The 23,221-nt window shown below is 49.0% G+C and overlaps 4 protein-coding genes and 1 non-coding gene across 7 annotated transcripts; 4 read left to right on the top strand and 1 right to left on the bottom strand.

The window, feature by feature from the left end:
- Positions 1-3,624: 3,624 nt before the first annotated feature.
- Positions 3,625-8,291, top strand: LOC120656093 (protein WVD2-like 7). 3 transcript variants are annotated; one of them, XM_039934100.1, is made up of 10 exons: positions 3,625-3,844; positions 4,480-4,616; positions 4,849-5,559; positions 6,117-6,611; positions 6,817-6,875; positions 6,956-7,045; positions 7,127-7,199; positions 7,407-7,502; positions 7,639-7,724; positions 7,852-8,291. In XM_039934100.1, the coding sequence occupies exons 2-10, from the start codon at positions 4,542-4,544 to the stop codon at positions 7,874-7,876; spliced, it is 1,710 nt and encodes a 569-aa protein (XP_039790034.1). In that variant the 5' UTR covers positions 3,625-3,844; positions 4,480-4,541; the 3' UTR covers positions 7,877-8,291. The 3 variants fall into 3 exon arrangements, with proteins under 3 accessions (XP_039790034.1, XP_039790036.1, XP_039790035.1); XM_039934102.1 differs by having other exon boundaries at positions 4,478-4,616; positions 6,962-7,045; XM_039934101.1 differs by lacking the exon at positions 3,625-3,844 and adding an exon at positions 4,122-4,141 and having other exon boundaries at positions 4,478-4,616.
- A 3,988-nt stretch (positions 8,292-12,279) lies between these two features.
- On the top strand, positions 12,280-15,524 carry LOC120656091 (chloride intracellular channel protein 6-like). The gene is made up of 2 exons (XM_039934099.1): positions 12,280-13,310; positions 15,032-15,524. Exons 1-2 carry the CDS (start codon positions 12,351-12,353, stop codon positions 15,155-15,157), a joined length of 1,086 nt encoding a protein of 361 aa, XP_039790033.1. The 5' UTR covers positions 12,280-12,350; the 3' UTR covers positions 15,158-15,524.
- Positions 15,525-19,911: 4,387 nt separating this feature from the next.
- On the bottom strand, positions 19,912-20,669 carry LOC120656090 (molybdopterin synthase sulfur carrier subunit-like). The gene is made up of 2 exons (XM_039934098.1): positions 20,541-20,669; positions 19,912-20,437 (listed from the first exon to the last, which is right to left on the bottom strand). Exons 1-2 carry the CDS (start codon positions 20,560-20,562, stop codon positions 20,133-20,135), a joined length of 327 nt encoding a protein of 108 aa, XP_039790032.1. The 5' UTR covers positions 20,563-20,669; the 3' UTR covers positions 19,912-20,132.
- A 10-nt stretch (positions 20,670-20,679) lies between these two features.
- TRNAS-AGA lies at positions 20,680-20,761 on the top strand. Its single transcript has one exon. It is a non-coding gene; the product is annotated as a tRNA-Ser (tRNA).
- LOC120656089 (APO protein 3, mitochondrial) lies at positions 20,745-22,805 on the top strand. The gene is made up of 2 exons (XM_039934097.1): positions 20,745-21,632; positions 21,732-22,805. Exons 1-2 carry the CDS (start codon positions 21,220-21,222, stop codon positions 22,618-22,620), a joined length of 1,302 nt encoding a protein of 433 aa, XP_039790031.1. The 5' UTR covers positions 20,745-21,219; the 3' UTR covers positions 22,621-22,805.
- The last annotated feature ends 416 nt before the right edge of the window (positions 22,806-23,221 follow it).

The following is a 23,221-nucleotide window of genomic DNA, read 5'->3' as shown; positions in this document are numbered from 1 at the left end:
GTTCATATGTTCTTTTTTCTTTATTTTTTCCCTTTATCCAAATCACTCCAAGCTCCTTCTCCCCAACTCTGGCTCCCCCGACATCCTCCGTCCTGCGCCGTCGCACTCCACCACGCGCTCCTCCAACCGCTGCCGCACACGTCGCCCTCCTCCACGCGCCACCGCGCGCATCGGCCTCCTCCTTCGTCGTCGCCCTTCGACCTGCACTGTTACCCGCCGCCGCACCGTCGTCCTCCTCCTCCACGCTTCGCCGTGCGTGTCCTCCGCCTGGCGCCATGCTGCCACCGCGGCAGCGACGGCATGGACGAGACCACTATGGCCGCGCTGGCGCGGAGGGGAGGCTGCCATCGTGCTGCCCCCGGTGCGCCCTGAGGATGTCGTCAGCACCCACTGCGCTGCTTCCACGCCAGCGTAGCCTCCCCAAGGCCAGGGGGATGGAGGCGGGGCCAGAGACGCTCCGGCGGGTAGGGACGGAAGCCGAGTGGCGGGAGGCAGGGTGGGGCCGTGCTGGCGGGATATTGAGCCCAAGGGCTTGACATCTTTGACGAGCGGTGTCCTTGGATACCGAGTGAGTATAGAAGACGAGTTGGAGACATTTCTGTTGGATGGAATTTTTTTATCTCCCCTTTTTTAGCTAACAAGATACAGTAGCTCTTAAAGATGCTCTAATAACTCTATGTTACTCGCCATCTGCTGACAAGTGATAAGCCCTTCTAAATTTAGAGAAATAATTAAGCTGCATTTCTCGGAGACTCAGCACCTCTACAGCTTATTAGACATAAAAAAAAGGATCACTTTGCCTTATTGGAAGGATTTTATGGGTGCGATTGGTTGCCTGCATGCTAGAACCAGACTCGCGGGATGCAGTCTTTTTATTTGGTTACTTGCATTCATGTTGGAGCCTAGCTCCCAAGATGCAAACGGGATCTTTTGGCTAGCGTGCTGGGTCTGATATATCGAGGCGGATGAGTTACAATGTCCGTCTCAGTTAACTATTAACCGAGACAGTTATGTTAGGATGACCGTCTATGGTGGGTATTTTAAGAGTGCACGTCTCGGTTAATATATTTTGTGAGGCGGTTGTCGTATCTCTGTTAATAAAAAATTGTTAATAAAATAAATATCTTGGTTAATGTTTGGTATTAACTGAGGCGATTGGAATTCCTACCCACCACCTTCGAGAGGTTTTTTGAAAGATCACGATTAATTAATTTTGTAGTAGTGAACACATAACCCCTTTAGGTTTTTGTTTTCAAAACAAAAGGGAGACCCCTTTGCTTTGTTCCGTAAAGCATACTCATCGCTTCTCAGCGCAGTAGGCACAAAGAATCTCGTCCCAATAGTTAAAAAAAAACTTTGGTTCTATGGTAAATCCGCAGTAGGGGATCTGCACAAGACATTAGCCTCGCCGGCTATTCCAGCAAACCAGAATCGCAGCACCTATCGTCCTATCCGTTGCAAACTTGCTTCAAGTGCCCGACCAGCCTCTCACTCACGCTCGAAGAAAAGAAGGTCAAAGCAACTAAGCAAGAACGCATGATACGACAAGCCCCAACTATTTTTAAGGCCTACAAGCAAGCCCGGATTAAGGGGAGGGGCAGCCAGGGCGACGGCCCGGGCCCATGGGGTAGGGGCCCAAGATCTAGTATGTACTATGTATTAATATTTGGTCTAACTCGGATTATACAAGTAGGCAGCATGTACGTAGCCAGTCATGTAGGTCTTCTGCAGTTTTGTCCTCCCGTGTCATGATCGAGGCTCAAGGTTTGGTGTTTTGTTTTCATCTGCTTTCACCCGGATTCAGCATCGGGTGTTCTAAGTCTCCAGACGACCAGACACCAAAACCAGAGACCTGAGTCCGACGCACTCGGCACGTACTCACGCACACGCACGCCAACCGGTGCAGTGCCACTGCGGCACCGCGGCCTGAGCAAGCATCTATTATCTAAGCGTTAGCACTAGCGCTCTAACAGGTTGCAGATAATGAGCCGTAAGTTCAATTTTCTAATTGTTAGGGCTCTTAACTTTTTATTTGACTAATTGCTAGGGATTTTAATTTTTTTAATTACTAGGCACATATATATTCTAAATAAATTGCTACAATTTTTTAAATTGTTTGGGGGTTCTTATTTGATTAATTGTCTTTAGTGATTTTGCATCAAAAAATGCTCGTAGAAATTTCTGTAAGAAGAACTGAAGGATTATTATACATGAAGTCATTGGAGTTTGGTTTTTATTTAGGATAATCATAACTCACATCATCGTAATAATAGTTTTATGCTTTTGTTATTTTAGTTTATAATGTTAACATTATTCTTCATGAATTACATATAATATTAGAATTTATATATATATTTTAATTCAGCCTGTTCGGCTGGCTGGCTGGAGCGGCTCCAGCGCTGGCTGGGCGCGTGGGTGCGGTGGCCTGGGTGAGAAATGGAACCAGGAGAGTGGTCTGCGAAGTTCACTGATATGTGGGATGTGCTCTCCGTGGGTCCACGAGTTCATTGAGAAAAAAAAATACCTCCCATGCATGCCACTGCCACCAAATCCTACCACCACACCTACAGCCGCGGCTGGCTCCAGCCAGCCAAACAAAGCCATTATTGTCTCAAATGAATAATAGTTATCCTATAAGGCCTATAGTGACTTGCTTGCCCTGGGGCCCTTAAAAACCATGAGCCAGCCCTGCCTACAAGCCCAAGTCCAAGAACGGAGGAGGCAGGCAGGAGACACGAGAAATAAAACGGACCCAATCTCACGTTTTTTTAAGTCCAGGGGCCGAGGCCCAAGAGGCCCATGAGAAAGGCCACGCGGGCAGGAAAACGGATCCTATATATTTTCTGAAAGTTTTTTTTCTTATCCCACCGTCCAGTGTTTGAGATTCGTGCAATCATCTACTACCGTTGGATCAACACACTAGAACCCTAATCCCCACACCCTCTCTCACTCCCGTGCGCCCGCCGCCACACCTACGTGGGGCTGCGCCGCCGCCCTGCGGCCCTCCCCTAGCGCGCCCGCCACGGCTGCCCCGCTGCTCTGCCACCCGGCGGCGCCGCTCGTGGCCGTGCCACCGCGCGCCCCTTGCCCCGGCGCCGCCGCCCGTGGCCGGACCCTCGCGCGCTGCTGCCCTCGGGCGCCGCCGCGTCCCCGGCTGCCGCCCATGGCCGGGCCCCCGCGCGCCGCTGCCCTCGAGCGCTGCGGCGCCCCCGGCTGCCGTCGAGGCCGGGCCGCCGCGCGCCCCAGCTGCCGCTGCTCCCTGGCGCCGCCGCGCCCCGCCCCACCCCCGGCTGCCGCTGCCCCCTGGCGCTGCCGTACGACGCAAGGTCGCCGGAGGCGGAGAAGAAGGTCCCAGATACATGGTTCAACATTTTAAATTTATAGTTTCAACATTTGATGTTCACAATTTCAACATTTTGTCCATCTAGTTTCAACATTTTGAACGACAAATGTTGAACATGGTTAAAAAAATATTGAACATGATTAAAAAAATGTCGAACATTTATGTAAATTAATTGTGTCAGAGTGGGCTTTAAAAATGTATGTTTTATTTATCTTCCACGAGATAGATAGGAATCCGGGGCTAGCCGCGCGCCGCCTTTAATTCGAACGTTGGAGTCCACCGTCCCCCGTCCCCCTCCCCTCTCCCTCTCCACCCCGCCCGAGGCTCCGAACGTTGGAGCCCTCCGCCACCCTTCCCGGCCTTGGTTCTTGGCCAACGCCGCAGCGGACACTAAAGAGCACGGATTAACTCCTGCGCTCGCCGGCCGCCTCCGTTACGACCCATTTTCCGTTGCTCGCCTTCGCTTCGCTTCCCTCCCCTTCCTCGGCGGCGAGCCAGTAGGTGAGTCCCCCCACCGCCCGCCCTTCCGGTCCTCGTCCCTTTCGATCGGCCGGCCGGTGGGGTTTGCCTGATTTTCGTCCTGTCGCTCTCGGTACGAGGCGGGCTCTTCATGGGTCCCCGCAAGTGCTGCGGTTGGGGATGGGACTCCCGCGGGGGGGGGGGGGGGGGGCGCTCGGGCGCACGCGCGGCCAGCAGGGTCTCTTGCTGGTTGGCGCGCGCCCGTGCGCGCATGTTCATCGGTTCGTGTTTCTTCTTCGAGTAGGGGGATGGGCAGGGAGGGTCGCCGTTTGCGCCCGTGTAAGTAGGGGGGATTTTTCACCAGCCGTGTATCTCTGTTTGGTCTGGGGGTTTCCCTTGCTAGATGCGTCCGTTCGAGGTGGATTTGTTTGTTCGCGCCCCTGCTGCGAGCAAGAATGATTGTGTTTCGATACGCTCTGGAATTGCTTTGGGCTCCAAAGGGATTTCGATCGGGAAGCGAAAATTTCCAAATTTTGGTGCTGAATATCACGTTTCTTGTTCCGTACAATAGGGCAGGGCGTTGCTTATTTTGTTCATCCTAACATCATGGTACCTGTGCTTCCGTGGCTCAACTCATGTTTGTGCTTATGTGTGATGGTGAATTTGGTGCTGCAGGTGTCCCTACGCTCTTGTTCTGCTGAAGCTAGCTGGGTAGGTTATCTGGACAACATAAGCAACAATGGCTGCCGATATTGGGCAGCGAATCAGTGGGTGGTCATGCTCGGATTTGCCTTACAATGACCACAGCACCCAGGTATTGCGTTCTGCTTTCCTAATCATTCCTCACCTCTAATTTCTTGGAATTGTCAACTGAAATCAGGACCTGGATAGTTCCTGAACATAGTAACATGGTTAGCAGGTTGGATCCACGTTGCATTTTCCTTCTGTTTTTTTTTTCAAAAGTCTAGATAACGGCTCCATGTATGTATGGTTGTCTATTGTTCAAATATCATGAGTTCTCATTGTGCATCATGTCTGGTTTTCAGGATTCTTCAGTTCAGCAAATGGTGCTCAATCATGGTTCAATCTCATTTGGTAGATTTGCTGCAGAATCCTTGTCATGGGAGAAGAGGTCAGTGTTTGAGCATAACAGACGACAAGAGGAGCTAAGCAAGCTCACAGCACCTGGTTTGGTTGCACAAAAGAAGGCATTCTTTGAAGAATATTACAAGAGAGCGAGGCAACTGAAGGCTCAAGGAGCAATGCACCAGACTGAAGCCACAATGGATGAGAGGAATGATGAATTACCTGCAGATATGTCAGAAGATCCATTGGCTAGTGCTCCAAGTTCTAGTTCTGAACCTATCACTGAGGTCAGCTCATCAGATGAGAGGAAATGCCAAGATGGTCATGAGCTTGGGTACTTGACATTTAATCCATTATTTTCTCAAACAGCAAGCTTGCAAAATATTCAAGAGGAGGAGAGGTCTAGCTCTGGTCAAAAGCAATATCTCGACCAGGAGTTCTGCACAGCACAGACAAGTAGCAATCATGGATTCAGCTGTGAGGCTATTGAGAGAAAAATTCTTGCTTCAAAACGAGTGGTATCAAATGATAATGGTGAAAGTAATGTTGCTGGCTCGAGAATTGTCTTACCAAGAGCAAGTCTACAACCAGAAGGTTTGGAAGTTGGTCATGAGAAGCGTGTGGCAAGAAAAAGTGTAGCTATTGTTAATAGATCAATGAAGATATTGAAGGTAATGTCACATCTGGAATTCAGAATAATTGCTATTTTAGTCTAGAAACATCATCACAGGAGCACAGTAGCGCAAAGGTTTTGCGGCATGTCTAGATAATTCAAAATTTGTAGATACATACTTCTAAACACATGTGTTTATGTATTTTCTTCAAACACCGTAAACAATTAAACACATTTGTTTATGTATTTGCTTCAAATACATGAGTAGTGCAGGTTTTGCCTAGATACTGTAAGATTTGGATACTTATTTACTCTATAGATACACTGATAAAATAACAAGCATCATAAACACATGTGTTTCTTTATTTACTACAAATAATGATTAATTCAGATCATGGCTTTGTGCTAAATTCCATCCTTATTGTAGTTGGGATGGTGTATTTTCCAAAATATATTTCAGTTCTAGATATAGATGTGAACAAACATGGCCACCTTCTGAATAAGACTAACGAAAATTTTCATGCCATAGACCCTGTAGTCTTGACTGATATAAGATGTCATGGAAGCAAGTTTTGTACTTTGTTGATCCAATGTCTCTTTGTCTAATTATATCAGGACCTGCCAACTTCTGTTATACACACCCAAAGGGTTGATTTAAGAAGCAATTCAGAAAGCAGGCCGTCTCAAGACTTGAAGGATCCATTCCACAAGAGAGTTGAGATGAAATTGTGTGCTTTATCTGATAGATGGGACGCTGATAGAACCGCAGCCTCTTCAAGATCAGCTTCTCATCAGCATGCTGATAGAGCAATTACCTCATGTAGATCCTCATATCAAAATAATGATAGAGTTGCAACATCTTTCAGATCCAGTTTGCGTCAGAACACTGATAGAGTTTTGGCAACTTCTAAATTAGCTGCTCAAGCTCCCCAAAAATATCTAAATGGTGTGCAACGTTCAAATGCCCTTCCTCGTGGGGTTTCATTTAATAAAGGATCTGCATCTCATGTTGCATCTTGCAACAGTACTGCTACTGGGAAATTGGTTGCCAAGACATTGGTGATGCCCAGTTCATCTCAAGTTAACGCAAGAACATCAAAAACTGCTCAGGTAATTTTGCCCCCTAAAAAAATGAGCGTTCATCTTTGAATGGCTAAACTTCTTATGCATCATGTTCCTTCCAGTTCATGTTTTTCTCTTCAGATTTAGAGCTTCAGTTCACACACATATTTATTTATTTATTTATCTATTTATTTGCTGACCCTAAAGCATTATCGATTCAAACATTTGTGACAACCTCATTATCATTTTGCAGGTTACATTAAAAAGGTCAGCAGGACTTACTAGCATAAATGATGGATCGAAGAATAAAAGGTCTTTAGTTCTCTTGGTTTCACATATTGAATGGAGATCTTGGAAGATTGTTACTGATATTTTTGCCCTCTTTGAGTAAGGATCAGGAAGCAGCTGAGCACATCCGCAGCATTAGATGAAAATAACAGGAAGAGAGGATATGTGCGTGCATCTGCATCTCTGAGTGCAAGGTACCTCTAGCTGTTTTCTATTTGCTGAACGATTCGTTAAGAAAGATTTAGTTATCTAAACTGCAGTATTCCTTTGTGCAGAAGCAGCTCCGAAAATTCTGCCCCTACAGCAAAGGCACCTAAGATTTCAAATATGACAAATTTGGTAGCCAAGGTAAAACCTATGAGAAACGAGATGATTGTCCATAACTATCTTTTTCCAGGCAATGGAGAATTCAAACCTCTTACTGGATTCCATTTAAATCGTTTTGAGATGGACTGCATAATGTTCAGTTTTTTATTGTTTGAGTGATGCTGCCAGTTTGCAGTGTTTCGTTTTGGTCCTCTTAACTGACATGGATCAAATGGTACTTCATTGTAGACTGAACCTGTGCAGAAGTCAAGATCCGCAAGTCATACTGTTGGCGCTAGATGTACGGAGGCAAAGCGCTCTCTGACCAGTGAACAAAACAGAAAGGTTGGAAATCTCTCTTTTTTTTTTTGGGCATTTCCCTTGTGCAATGCTCACAATCGTTATCAAGCTTCCTTTCCCCAAATTTCCAAAAACCAACATAAACTAAAACATTGGTTGCATACATGGTGTACACAAACAGGTGCTCCGATCGGGCGGTGGAAGGCATGCTGAATCCGGTATGAGCAATCTGAAAGGTGGTCCATCCATGAGTAAGAACAAGCCAAGGTAGGCCCGGTTCACCAGGTTTACGCTAACTTGCCTTCAGTATTGGCATCAAAACCCTTGTGCATGTGATTCTGTCAACACTAGCGATCCCCAGCAACGGTTCTGAACAGTCGGGGTTTTTTTTTAGGCAAGAGAGGCCACGATGGCGATAATACGATGATGATGATGATGCCGAGAGCACCGTGGGCGCAGTTGGCCCGTTTACACGCGATGATCATCCGGCCCGGGAAGCCGGAAACCACCCGTTGGCCCATTGCGGCAAGTAGCAATCAACAAGGGGCCCGGTACATATGGCAAGAATGCTGTCCTGTACTCCTGTAAGCTGTAGGTGGTCCACATAGATAGATATACTTGTTGGCCGGCTGGTTTCCGTTTTATTTTACGTGGCGAGTCTTGGCCGGCAGCTCCAGTTATTCTGAATGGTTGGCCAGCTGTTTCATCCTCGCTTGACTGTGGGCGGTGGTTGGTGCTGATTTGTTATAAAATAAAAGTACTGGTGTATGGTGGCTGATGCTGATTTGGTATGAAAGAAAAATACTGCTGACTGGTTGGCTAGTTGGCTGATAAGCCAAGCGAACAGAGTGGGAAAGCGTTGTTGTCGGTGTTGTAATCCAATGGCAAAATAGATGGTTTAATCGTTCCACTTTTATTTTTTTCAAACTCATCCTTATGCTAATACTATACTTAATAACATAAGATTTGTGAAAAAAAATCATCTTTACCTTTTTATCCTTTCTCTTCTGAATTCATTTAGGAGCTGAACATCGGAAAGTGTTTAATTTGGAAATAGAGTTTTATTTACACATGCATTATATTGCAGACTCATGGAGAGTAAAATTAAAGCTACTTTGCATAACTACGTATGGTAAATGTTGCGGAAAGTTGAGCGAACAGGACACTAAACAGGACACTAAACTGAGGAGGGGAAACATAAACCAGTGATAAAGGAACTTTTGCATTTATTCTATATTACTATGGAGCAAAGTATCAGCACGAGGACGAGGTTTATCTTACAATAAATGTTAAAGGACTATATTAGTCAATTTGAAAATTAAGATGATTCTCGAGAGACAATTAAGAATCAAAATACCTATTTTGCCTAATCCAATCCACTCGACCCGAGACCGCAAACGGATTCTTCCTTGGCAGTACCCAAAGCATGCGATGGATTCTCCCGCTACGGTCCGTGACGTTTCGCCGTCATGTTTGTTGCTATCTAGCGAAGGCGCGAAGCTATATAGTACTCCGTATTTCAATAGGAAAGTAATTGTCATTATTGAAAGAATTTGCAGGGACTGGACTAACCACCTGCCGGGCGCCGCCCTATCGGCGTGGCTCGTCGGATACTCGGATCCTCACAGGGAGCGCGCCACGTGTAGACGAGAATGCCACGTCGGCGCAGGTGTCTCCGCTCTTGAAGCCTAGTTGCATCTAGATTTTTTTCCCATCAGCGGAAAAAGGGGGCGTCTAGGGGGGCGTCTATTCGTAACATATGCGAAGTCGCGCAATTGTATCGCATAAAGAATTTGCCCCACCACACACCACTGCGGATCCTTCATGGGCCGCTACATTTCTGCCGTCAACCCAGCTCCTAATCCTTCGTGGGCCGAATCTAATCGAGACGGAGCAAATTGAGATGGCGGCTCTTCTTCGTGACTCGCTGAAATAATTGAAACTTAACGATGGTTTCAAAATAAATTCAAGAACTTTTGAAACCATTGAAAATGTTCCAAAAGCAATTCAACTAGTTCTTGAACATTCTTCATTGTTTGAATAATCTGAATCTGAAATGTTTTAAAAGAAATGCAGCACATTCTGAAATGTCTGAAACTTAACGATGGTTTCAAAATGTTCTAGAACTTTTGAAACAATTAAAAAAGTTCCAAATGCAAGCGCCTTGAAGTTCTGCACATTCTGAAATGTTGGAAACTTGAAATGATCAAAACTTGAAACAATTGAGAATGTTCCAAATGCAATTCCAAAAAGATCATGCACATTGTTCATTGTTTGAATAACTTGAAATGTTTGAAAATGAATGCAAAAGTTCTGCACATTCAGAAATGTTCCAAACTTCACGATCATTTGAAAAATGTTCAAGAGCTTTTGAAACAATTAAAAATGGTTCCAATCCCATTCGAAAAGATGCTTGAAGTTCTGTAGATTCTAAAATGTTTGAAACTTGAAGAACTTTTTAAAATGTTCAGCTACTTTTGAAACATTTTAAAAACATTCAAAATGCATTCTAAAACAAATTATTTCTAAAACAAATTCCAAACTTGTTTGAGAACAATTCACAATGTTCCGAATAATTGCCAAAAATGTTTCGAAAAAGTTTTGCACTTTTTATAATGTTTGCAAAACTGTTCCATAGAGATGTTACCCAAAAAATTCACAAAAAATGTTCATCGAACATTCCACATTGTTTAAAAACTAATTCCAAATTTGTTTGAGACCAATTCGCAGTGTTCTTGATAAAATGCAAGAAGTGTTCCCAAAACATTTCACAGGGTTCGGTAGAAATGTTTACCGAAAAAGTTCCCAAAAAATATTCATCAAACATTCCAAATTGTTTCTAAAACAAATTCCAGATTTGTTTTAGAACAATTCATAGTGTTTCGAATAAAATAAAAAATAAAAAATGTTCCCAAAAATGTTTTGCACTTTTTAAAATGTTAGCAAAAAGTATGGAACATTTTTAGAAGTTCCAAACTATTTAGGATGTTTGAACAGTTAAAGAGTGTAACTTTCAGAAATGTTCAGGAACAACTAGTAATGTTTAGGAACAAGGAAAAAATATTTTGACCTAAGCAAAAAGAAGTTTAATGTTCAGAATCAATTGAAACATTTTCAAAAACTATAAGATAAAGTTTTGCACTTTTTATAATGTTTGTAGAACATTCCAGAAAATGTTCCTGAACATTGCAGAATTGTTTGGGAACATTTCAGAGTGTGTAGAAATGTTTGCTCAAAAAGCTCCCAAAAAATGTTCGTCAAACACTACAAATTATTTCTAAAACTAATTCCAAATTTGTTTGAGAACAATTCACAGTGTTCCGAATAATTGCCAAAAATGTCCCAAAAATGTTTTGCACTTTTTATAACATTACAGAATTATTTGGGAACATTCCAGAGTGTTCTGTAGAAAATGTTTGGGAACTATTCTATTAGTAAAAGTTTGGAACATTTTTAGAAGTTCCAAACTATTTAGGATGTTTTGAACTGCTAGAGTTGTAACTTCCAAAAATTTTCACACAAGCAATCAACAAACAGCATTAAGGCAACGTGTAGGAGAAAATGCAAATCAGTAGAACGCCTTGGGAAAGGAACCAGGGCATGGAACAGGTAGACGGTGGAGAAAAAGAAAGAAGACGAGGGAGGCAGCTTTAATATGGGCAGAGATAATTGGGCCTCCAAAAGAAAGAAAAAGAATAAAACGGACGGGCTGCCGCACGCTACTGCTTCTGCGATGCGCCGTAGGAAAATCGCGCGAGCCATAAATAGAATTTGCGGTAAAAAGGTCCACAAGAGGGCACGTTCCGAGCAATCTGCGCTCTCTATTGCCTTTGGGCCCCACCTCTGGTGCGCCTGGTGACCAGGGTTCACCTTACCGTTTGCACTGTAGATTTTACCGTTTTTACTGTAGCGGTAACTGTTTTTTTGACTTTTATATTTTTAAATTTTGAATCGGAAAACACCGGTTGCCGCTACCGGTAAGTGTTGCCGCCAAGTAGCGGTAACGGTAAAAATCGCCGGTTAAATCGCTGGTAAGGTGAACACTGTGGCGACCCCACTTACAGTGGAAGGATTGGACTCTGGACCACCCGGTTCGCTTTTTCTCGTTATCCGGCGCCCTGAGCAGCTACGTGGCCCTTCCCCACTCCACCTTTTTCCTCGCCCAAAACCTTCCTGTACCTGCCGGACGGGACCCGCCGAGCACCAGGCCCCACCTGCCTGTCTCCTCCTCCCCCGCTTTCGTCCCCCACCTCTCTCCCGAGCAAGGTTAACCTAACCGGTGGGAACCGGTCCGGTTTGACCGGTTACCGGTCAAACCGGTCCGGTCCGGTTCCGGTTCCGGCCGGTACCCAACCGGCCAAAATTCAAATTTTAAATTTGAATTCAAAAAATGAAAAATTCCCAAAAAATTCCTAAAAATACTTTAAGGTGTGATGAATCTAATGGTGTCAAATTTTCTCAAAAATTCATTCATTTAGTATAGTTTGTGGGAATTTAAAGTTAAATCAAAAAAGAAAAAGAAAATAAATGGGCCGGCCCATGAAGGCCCACCGATCAAACCGGTCAAACCGGCCGGTAAACCGGTTGCACGGGAGCGTTTGAATTTCAAACCGGTCAAACCGGCCGGTAAACCGGTAAAACCGGCCGGTAAACCGGTCGGAACCGGTTGCACGAGAAAATTTGAATTTATTTTAATTTGGATTTGAATTCAACCGGTTTCCACCGGTTATCGACCTAACCGGTCCGGTAAACCGGTACCGGAGGGCGGCGGTAACCGGTTTCGGGTTGGGAAATAAAACCCTGCTCCCGAGTCCCCAACTCCCCAACCTTTCCCCTCTTTCCATCTGTTTGCCCTTCGCCATCCGACGAGACGGCAGAGCCGGAGCCGCAGCCATGGACGCCGCCTCGGAGATCAGCGACTGGGAGGTGCTCTCCGCGGCGTCCGGCTGCAGCGCCGGCGCCGCCGCCGCCGACGACGACAGCGAGGTCGTGGTCGTCTCCGGCGGGGCCGGCGACGTCCTCCACGACCACTTCGCGCTCGCCCCCGCCGGCCCCGGCGCCGGGTCCCTCGACGAGGGCCCGTGGCTGGAGCCTGGGGACGCCTGGGAGGGATTAGAATTGGTGGACGGATTCGATCCGATTCCGGGAGCAAGCTTCGATCTTGCCGCTGGGGTTTGGAGCGAACAGCTGCTGCCGACAGGCGGCGTCGATGAGGTCCGAGGAGGCTCGATTCTTGAGGCCACCGTGGCGCGCGGCACAGCCTGGGGAGCGGATGGTAATCAAGCCGAGGCGGTAGACGGTGAAGTTGACCAGGAGAGTAATGCTGTGACTGATCACGGCGAATTGGGCTCGGTGCTGCAGCCCGAGCATCATGGGTTGGGAGAAACTCTGGAATCTGATGCACCAACGCCCGCAGGTGCCTCACTACAAAGCGACGCATTGGAGAGTTCCCCTGTCCAATTGGATGGTGGAGAAATTGATGCGGGTGTAGAAAGCCCATGCCTTGAGGTTGAGGATGCTGTGGCAAGTGAAGGGATTCATGATGAACAAGAGGAGCAGGAACAAGGGGGCAACGCTAGTGCTGCATCCAGTTGCGATGAGCCGGATAGCGAGGCAAAGGACGCTTTACCTCTGGCTCACACACTGGGCGCTGAGGAGGGCGACAAACAAGTAGTGGTCTGGTGGAGGCTGCCGTTCAGGCTGCTGCACTACTGTGCTTGGAAGGTGAAGCCCGTGTGGTCCTTCTCCATTGCCGCGGCGTTGCTGGGCCTGGCTGTGCTGGGGAGGAGGATGTATAGGATGAAGCGCAAGGCAAAGGGATTGCCCCAGATAAAGATTGCATTTGATGATAAGGTAAACTCTTTGCTTCAGTTCAATACATATATTGCTATATTAGAACTATGGATCTGATTCTGATTGTGCTTTAATCTAGCTCTAGTACAATGGCATAAGCTGCATATTTAGCTGATAGGCAGGCTTTATCGTTCATTCAATAGTTTATTTGATGGCGATAACTTGTTATTGGAAATTGGAATTGCTGGATACCTGGATGGCTGGATGAGTTATGATCAATACTGTTTCATTAAATTGAAACATCACAACTAGTGGATGTATTGTTCAGGCACAAGTGTCAAGGAAAGAAAAATTAATTCCGAATCATAATTTACATCTATGCCTGTGAAAGTGTTAGTAACCTGTATTTCGGCCATTTTTCATGAAAGTTCACTTGCTTGGTCTTTTGGATGAACTTGCTTCCAAAGTGGGTTTGAGGTGATCAGTGTTTAGAAGTAGGTGTGAGGTGATAAGAGTTTAGAAGCGGGTGTGAGGTGATCAGATTTTAAATGTGAATAGTACAGAGTTATCAGCATGACATAATCAGTATAAGGAATAGTACAGAATTTAAGCCTTCCTTTCTTTGCAGACGAGTAACTTTTTCTAAATAATTTCGAAGGGCAAAATGATTCATGAGTATGCGTGCAGGTAGTTGATTTTTCACATTCATATTGTCTGTGGCTTTAGATAATTCTGAGAATTAAGCACTCTCTTGGGGATCATTTCGTATGGGGGTCCATAATTATCTGCTATGATCATGTCTCCACCCTCTGGGGCTTTGCAATATCATTGTTCTCCTTGAAATATGGGTGTATGGGAGACATGACATCTGAGCAAAGCCCTTTCTGAACAATTCTGATTTTGATTACTCTCCTGATATCATTGGCAGTCTCACTTGAGAAAAAGGTGATTCATTAGTGACTTTCAGTTTCTCTACTGGTCTCAACATCAGAGAATTCCCCCCAGATTTTTCTCATGATCAGCACCATATTTGAGTTTGTCGCATTGATATCAAGTCAGAGTTTTCTTTCCAGATTTTCTCATGATCAGCAACTGCCATGTGTCATAATGACTACCACATGTTCAGTAGGGCAGTTTCCATCATCTAGGGGATGTATTAAAAGGCACCTGCCAGTGTATTTGACTATGGCTTGCTGGCATTGGTAATCTGTCGCGGTGTTGCCTGTTAAATGATATTGGATTAGGATTGTGTTTAGTCATTAGTATGTCCTGGCAAGCCTGGACCAAAATATTTTGTGGTACTTCAATTAGGCACCATAAAATATTTTTCTACCCCCCCCCCCCCACCCCACCGTTTTGAATCGAGACATGTCCACTGGTGTCCCATGGAAATTAAGAGGAGAATAATAGTCCCTACTACCCACAGTGTCACTCCCACATTGCCTAGTCCTATTATCGTGGAGACGTAGTCACATAGTGGATATAAATTGCGCTTTGTTGTTTCAAATTGATGTGAAGCCATTTTCAGATGTGAAAGAACACCTGGTACAATTATTGTAAAGTGTTGAAATAACAAGCTAGTAAGGACTTATGGCATCAATGTGTGTTCGTTCACTCCCTGCATTTCTTAAACGATAAGTAATTGGTCATTGTAAACAATTAATGGTGCTTTTTTTGCATTGACATCATTATTTTCCAATGAGAAGCTACAATTCCTGACCATACTTTCTTTCCTGGAAGTGTCTAACCATGTTTTCCTGCTTGTTGGTGTGAAAATACAGAGGACCTCCCAGTTTGCAGATCGCGCGGCACGTCTTAACGAAGCCTTCTTGGTAGCGAGGCGTGTGCCTCTGCTAAGAACTTCAGCTGGTGCTGTGCTTCCATGGTCAATGGTACAGGAGAGATGAGCCAACCTGCTCAAAGCTCCATAAGAAGGTTGTGGTAACTGGTAAACAACCGATATGGATGATGAGCATCATCACGACCGTCTGTATTGGCTTTGCCACGTTACTATTGCTTTTAGATGACACTGTGAGGAGAATGCCAGTGTAGTGCCTGATGCAATAGCTTTACTATGCACAATGCTACGACTTGTATTCTCCTCTTCCTTTTTCTTTATTCTCCTTTCTTTTTATGGGGAACCGCTTATGCTGGTTTCCATTTTTCACCCGTACTTGGTGTAGTCCTTGGTCAGTGGTGGAGTCGTGGATTTGTTACTGGTACAGACATATGTTCTTTTCTTGTTAATTTGGATGCTAGACTATTCAGGTTTCATGTGGCTCTCTCCTGTCGTGGCGCTGTTGTGTACTTCTCTTGCTCTTTTTCACCGATGATCATGAATCATGATGTTGGCTTTCAGTGTCTGCAGCCGTATGCTGCAGCCTGGACTGCTCTGATTTAGGCTGGATCACTGTATTACTGCCTAATGAACCTGTGGTTTGTAGGGGAAATGGCCCAGCCCAACAGTCTAAATGGGCTGATTGTAAGGCCCAAGGGCCCAAAGTGTAAATCATATACTTTTCAGGGGGCCGGGGGCAAATTGCCACCTCCTCCCTTCTATATACTTCTATATATACAGCTGACCAAAGGGTCAAGGGGGCTCTCTCTTTTGAGTTCGCTCATATTTGTGTGCTTTTTGTGCCTTTTTTTTCTTTTCTACTGCTTGGTAGAATCTTCCCTCCAACAGTTTGGCGTCCACCGCGTGTTTGGCTCGAAATCAAAGCCTGCGAATACCACACACTTCGGCTCCCACGAAGCATGGCGAAGGCAGCGGTACACGAGCTTCGGCAGCTCGGGCTTCGGCCCAGTTAACGAAGGTGACACAGCTCTTCACGTTTCCAGCCCAGTTAACGAAGGTGACACAGCTCTTCACGTTTCCAGCGAAGAAGACCGTGCGTGGCCAGCTCTGCGCCTCCGGCATGCGCAGCTCCGCGGCGAAGACTCCGCGCCTCCGGCATGCGCAGCTCCGCGGCGAAGACGCCTCGTACCTGCGGCCTCTTTGCTCCACGCGCCTCATCGAAGACGCCTCGCAGCTGCGGCCTCTTCGCTCCGCGCGCCTCGTAGCTGCAGCGTGGCGAAGACGCCTGCGCGCGGCCCACAATTCCGCCCGTGGCGAAGACGCCCGCGCGCGGAGCATCGGCCCGTGGCGAAGAGACCCGCGCGAGGCCCAACTGCTCAGTCAAGAACATGGCATCTCTTTGGTCAATCGTTATTGGACTTCGGAATGGGCTTCTTCATATTAATTTTTTTTTGGAGAATGGGCATATTTAATAGCTTTCTACACACGACTGAAGAATTAATTTCTTATACATATATGGATCTGTCTAACTCTCTTGATGGGTACCGAAGAGACTATTGCTACCGTTCAACCCCTGAGAAAATATATGAGGCTTCGGCTATCTATGTTGTATGCAAGATCCCTCTTCGGTTTGTTGGTTTTCACCCCGAAGAGAAATATATATGGCACTTCGGATATTCGAGTTTGATACAAGATTCTTCTTCGGGCTATTGGTTTTCACCCCGAAGAGAATTATATAAGGGGGGCTTCAGTTATCCGAACTGTATGCAAGATTTTCCTTCGGGCTATCGGTTTTTCACCCCGAAGCAAGCTAAGTTATAGGTGGAATGGCTATGCCAGGTTCTCACAGAGGTTCACTTGGCCTTCGGTACTGCTTAATTGTAGCCAACCAATGGGATTTCTATCAGATAACAGTGGGACTTACCCGAAGGTTGGGCCTGGATCATGAGGCCAACCCTTCGCTCTTTACTTATTGCGATAGCATTTTATTTATCTCGTACTACAATATGTGCATCACATAGCATTGCATTGCATTGCACTGCAGCGGGGAGCCAAAGATGCTCACGCTCAAACAAAAAGTCCTTCGGCGCAAAATGCCGAGAGTAAGAAAAGTCCTGTCGTGCAAAAAGCCGAAGGCAGAGAAGTCCTTCGGCGCGAAATGCCGAGGGCAAGGGAAGTCCTATCGTGCAAAAAGCCGAAGGCAAAAAAGTCCTTCGGCGTGAAATGCCGAAGGCAAGGAAAGTCCTGTCGCGCGAAAGTCGAAGGCTAGGCGCGACCCTCTCTGGCTAAAGAGCCGAAGGTCCCCTAACAAAGTCCTTACGTGCGAAAGCCTAAGACGGAAAGTCCTGTCGCGCGAAAGCCGAAGGCTAGGCGCGACCCTCTCCGGCTAAAGAGCCGAAGGTCCCCTAACAAAGTCCTATCGTGTGAAAAGCCGAAGGCAGAGAAGTCCTTCGGCACGAAATGACGAGGGCAAGGAAAGTGCTGTCGTGCGAAAGGCCAAAGGCAGAGAAGTCCTTGGCGCGAAATGACGAGGGCAAGAAAAGTTCTTTGGTGCCAAATACCGAGGATATTGTAATAAATATGAAACGTTATGACATGTTTTGCTGGTCAACTAAGAGTCACCTTCTATCTTCTGTTCCTATATCTCTTGTCAAATATAAATAAGGCCTCCAGAAAGAGTATCTCGCCAAAATGTGTATGCACCGAAGCTCTATCCCTCTTCGTCGAGCAAAAAGGGGAGTCATTGGCGCGTAACAAGCGAATACGCTTGAAAGAAGTAAGCACGAGTTGCACATCCTGAATGGGTTCTGCTCCTCTTAGCTTCACTTCCAGTACGTTAAAGTCATCCACTACGCAAAGCCGAAGGCAGGGAGACACTGTTGCGTGAAACTGAGAAGCTTAAGCATCTTCTTCCAAAATGGGCTTCGTCACTTCTATGTTGCCTCCACCACAAACCCCGGACAAGATGGGCTATAGTGGGGCTAGGGGTCTAGAACCTCCTGATGAACAAGTCTTGCCCGGTGCTCGTCATTTCGGTTTCAATGATGACTTCGGCTTCGCCCTCGTCAACAGGGCTAGGGGTCTAGAACCTCCTGATGAACAAGTCTTACCCAGTGTTCGTCATTTCGGCTTCAATGATGACTTCGGCTTCGCCCTCGTCGACAGAGTTCGGCTCGAGGGGCTCGCCTTCGACTTCGGCGACCACTACTTCGACTTCGTCCTCGTCGACATAGTTTGACTCGAGGGGCTCGCCTTCGACTTCGGCGATCACTACTTCGACCTTCGCCCTCATCGACAGAGTTCGGCTCAAGGGGCTCACCGTCCACCTTCGGCGACGGCGACGGCGACTTCGGCCTTCGCCCTCGTTGACAGAGTTCGGCTCGAGGGGCTCGCCGTCCACCTTCGCCCTCGTCGACAGTGTTTTGCTCGAGGGGCTCGCCGTCCACTGTCGGCAACGACGACTTCGGCCTTCGCCCTCGTCGTCAGAGTTCGGCTCGAGGGGCTCGCCGTCCACCTTCGCCCTCATCGATAGAGTTCGGCTCGAGGGGCTCGCCGTCCACCTTCGGCGACGGCGACTTCGGCCTTCGCCCTCATTGACAGAGTTCGGCTCGAGGGGCTCGCCGTTCACCTTCGCCCTCGTCGACAGAGTTCGGCTCAAGGGGCTCGCCGTCCACCGTCGGTGACGACGACTTCAGCCTTCGCCCTCGTCGACAGAGTTCAGCTCGAGGGGCTCGCCGTCCACCTTCGGCGATGGCGATGGTGACTTCGGCCTTCGCCCTCGTTGACAGAGTTCGGCTCGAGGGGCTCGCCGTTCACCTTCGTCCTCGTCGACAGAGTTCGGCTCGAGGGGCTCGCCGTCCACCTTCGCCCTCGTCGACAGTGTTCAGTTCGAGGGGCTCGCCGTCCACCGTCGGCAACGATGACTTCGTCCTTCGCCCTCGTCGACAGAGTTCGGCTCGAGGGGCTCGCCGTCCACCGTCGGCAACGACGACTTCGGCCTTGGCCCTCGTCGACAGAGTTCGGCTCGAGGGGCTCGTCGTCCACCTTCGCCCTCGTCGACAGTGTTCGGCTCGAGGGGCTCGCCGTCCACCTTCGGTGACGACGATTTCGGCCTTCGCCCTCGTCGACAGAGTTTGGCTCATCGACAATCTTCGTGGTCAAGGTCGAGATAGGTCTGGGCCAATTCGAATGTATTCAACTACTATGCTTTATCATACCGACTAAACCAAAGTAGCTGAGGGGCTATTGTTGGGGAAATGGCCCAGCCCAACAGTCTAAATGGGCTGATTGTAATGGCCCAAGGGCCTAAAGTGTAAATAATGTACTTCTCAGGGGGCCGGGGGCAAATTGCCGCCTCCTCCCTTCTATATATACAGCTGACCCAAAGGGTCAAGGGGGCTCTCTCTTTTGAGTTTGCTCGTATTTGTATGCTCTTTGTGCCTTTTTTTTCCCTTTTCTACTGCTTGATGGAATCTTCCCTCCAACATGGTTGATGATAATCAAATGGTGTGGTCATCTGAAGGGCAGAAGGAGTACATAATGGAGCTGTGTTCGTTGCTGTTACCTGACGGAACATGGATGTGTGCGTCACTTCACCTCATCATCTGAATATGTGAAATGATGCACAGATCCTTTGCATGTGCAAAGTTACCTAAAAGGGTTACAACTTCAGTGGTGCCAATATCTGAATTATGAACTGAATGTTGGTTTAGGAGGAGCAGAAACAAAGGGTTAACGTCGATTTTTTTTTTACCTGATCAGTGAACGAATGGTCTCATTGGGGCATTATTTGCATGACCACGGCAATCTAAACTCATGTTTAGCTTTAGCATAATCCTGATGGAGTGATGAGAGAGTAGCGCAACATGTATCAGAGTACGGGCATTCGTTTCGGCACTCTTTCAGATCAAACTATCATTTATCAACGTGTTCTTAAGAACAAAATGTGCGCCAAGAACAGGAGATTGCTTATCCAGCATGCAGAGTCTAGGGGGAAACAAGAATGGAAGCAAAATGAACCTTTCTTTTCTTTTCTTTTATTCTTTGTTTCTTTTTTTCCTCTCTCCAACTCGTTCGTGGCAACATCAGCCGCCGCTGATAGGCGGTATGACGGCGAGCTCGTCGCCGTCGGCGACCTTGGCGGAGTCTGGCGCGTACTCCTCGTTGAGCGCGAGCACCATGGAGCCGCGGATCTCCTCCAGCTTGGGGAACTTGGCCAGCACCCGGGCGAGGCATTCCCCCGCGGTGCCTCCCGCCGGCACCTCCACCGACGACTCCGCCACGCCCGTCAGGTCCCGCGCGCGGGCGAAGAAGAGCACCTTCACCCTCGCCGCAGGCGCCGACGGCTCGGCCGCGGCGGGGCCCTCCTCCTCCGCGGGAGCAGCAGCATCTGGGGACACCACCAGGGGTGAGATGAGCGATTGGCTAGCGGTTAGTGGAGAAAATCGATAGGCGATGATGATTCGACGAGGGCAGGAGTAGAAGCGATCGACCTTTGTCATCCTGCGTCGCCATCGCCGGAGGATAGGAAGTTGCGTGCTAATCTGCTGCCGCGGTCAACCTGGCCGGAGAGTTGGAGACGGAAGCAATCTGCAGGAAATAGTATAGGGTGAAGTGAAACGCAACACTCAAGTGGTCGTGCCGGAGTGGTTATCGGGCATGACTAGAAATCATGTGGGCTTTGCCCGCGCAGGTTCGAATCCTGCCGACCACGCCTTTTTTTCCCCTTTTCATTCTACGTTTCGAGCTGTTTTTGCCAGAATTTTGAATACTACGTTGAACGAAATGTTCAAATTCTTCCGCCACTGAACTCGTCAAAGACGCACAAGTCGCTCGAATGATCCTGCCGAGAATTTTTTTTGGTTGTCCACTTACCGAGTACCTGGCCAGTTGACCGTGCCGCTAAAATAGTTGCTGCCTTGCATCCTTCGACAGCAAACAATCTCTGCTACCCCCAATTTGAAGAGGCTCGAGGGCGCCGCTCCTCCCCGGCGGCGAAACCCGGCGCTCCCGCCGGCCGCTTGCTGGACTGAGGGCCTGCGTGCCCCGACGCGCAGCTGCTCGACGTTTCAAGCGCTCCCGCGCTCCCCCTCCATCCAGAACGGGATCGCGCCCGTAAGGTGCTCGACGGAATGCCGACGCAGTTCTAGCGCCGCCGTGAGCTTCCGACAGATGCAGGGGATTCTCGCCGTCCGCTCGGGGGCGTCACGCGCGCCTCTGCATGTGCTATTCGCGTGGCGGCGCGGCGCGAGGACGAGGTGGCTTCACGGAGGTGGTGGTGGCAGCGGCCTCCGCGACGCGGAGGAAGAGGATGTCCCGTACGCCGACGTGCCTCGGCCAGGGAGGAGGTGGGAGCGGAAGCCGTACGTGACGCCGATGAAGGTGCTCATCCGGCGCGCCAAGGAGGAGAGGCAGACCCGGCGGGAGAACCCGTGCCGCGTGCTGGAACACCCGCCTGATAACGGCCTCCTCGTGCCGCACCTCGTCGGGGTCGCCCGCCGCGTGCACGCCGCGAGGGAGCGGCTCCTCGATGGCCTGACCAGGCTGGTCGAGGGCGAGGACGCCATCCCGGTGAAGCGATGCAGGTTAGTCAAGCTCTCAACACTGCAGATCGAGCTATCATCAGTATCCGTGCAAATTGTGCAGGAACATCATCATAGCATGATGAGAATGTTTCTTTCCAGGTTTTGTTCGGAGGTGCACGTCGGCCGCGTCGGGCACGAGATCAGGACGTGCGAGGGCCGTGACAGCGGCGCGAGGAACTCCCTGCACGTGTGGCGGCCGGGCACCGTGCGCGACGTCGTCGGCTTCCCCTACTGCTACCACCTGTTCGACCGCGTCGGCAAGCCCAGGGTGGTGCACAAGGAGAAGTACGACGTGCCGAGGCTCCCGGCGATCTTGGAGCTCTGCATCCAGGCGGGCGTAGACGTCGATCGGTACCCGACCAAGCGGCGCACCAGGCCGGTCTACTCCATCGAAGGCAGGATCGCGGACTTCGAGCCGGACGAAGCAGGCGATTCGGAACCAGGAGCGTCATCTGAACCACCAGCTTGCTCACCATTGCCGTCTCCAGCGGCGCCAACTGCGATCTGTTCATTCTCACCCGACGATAGTGATGAGCAAAAGGAGGAAGAGGAGGAGGAGGTGACGGTGCCCGAGCTGGCCTCCAGGACGCTGCAGTCCTGGCTCGACATGCGTTCCGGCGCGGCGAGGCTGATGAAGAAGTACAGCGTGCACACCTGCGGGTACTGCCCGGAGGTGCAGGTCGGGCCCAAGGGGCACAAGGTGCGGATGTGCAGGGCCACCAAGCACCAGCAGCGGGACGGGCAGCACGCCTGGCAGGAGGCCACGGTGGACGACCTGGTCCGGCCGAGCTACGTGTGGCACGTCGCGGACCCCGGCGACGGTGGCGGGCCGCCGCTGGCGAACGAGCTGAAGCGGTACTACGGCAAGGCCCCCGCGGTGGTGGAGCTGTGCGTGCAGGCCGGCGCGCCCGTGCCCGCGGCGTACCGGAGCATGATGCGGCTCGACGTCGTGCCGCCCGCGCGGGACGAGTACGACCTCGTCGCCTGAGGGTCGCGGCCGGGTCTCCGGTGGCGCGCACCTTGTGGGGGATTTCAGCGCAACGTGTGACGCGGTTCTTCAGTTGTGTGTCGGACTAACGAACAGTTTGCAGCGGCATTGGGACGAACACGATTGAGTTCGTGTACTCGTGTCTTCATGGTTTATATTCTCTCGGACAAGTAATGCATAACCAAGCGATGATTTCTTACCAACCATGTGCAAAATGTGAAGCGACAATACATTCGAGGAAACAGATTATCGCATATAAGTGTCACTGTCAACTGTCAATTGTGGCCGCATGCCCCATCTTCTGAATAAGAACGTCGGGACAAGATGAGCCTGCGAGAGATGTATGGGCAAAGCTTACTCGCTAGTCAGTCGCTGATAGTGAGCCGGGCCGGTGTACAGCGCACCGTCGCTGCCGTCCCCTGTCGATGAGCAGAGCAGGCATCCGTGATGGTGATGCACCTGATGAAATTCAAACCCCCTCCCCCAGGCCCCAGCCGACAGCATCGTTCGGGTTCGTTCTCGCGTGCTGTTTGATCCTGGAGCCCCCCCAGCCGAGACAGGTCAGCGCGGGACGCACGACCGCACTGCGCCTGCGCGCGCT

This window comes from Panicum virgatum, chromosome 1N (assembly GCF_016808335.1).
Source record: "Panicum virgatum strain AP13 chromosome 1N, P.virgatum_v5, whole genome shotgun sequence".
Taxonomy (NCBI): domain Eukaryota; kingdom Viridiplantae; phylum Streptophyta; class Magnoliopsida; order Poales; family Poaceae; genus Panicum; species Panicum virgatum.
Note: the sequence above shows the minus strand (reverse complement) of the source record. Positions and strands in the feature narration are given on the sequence as shown.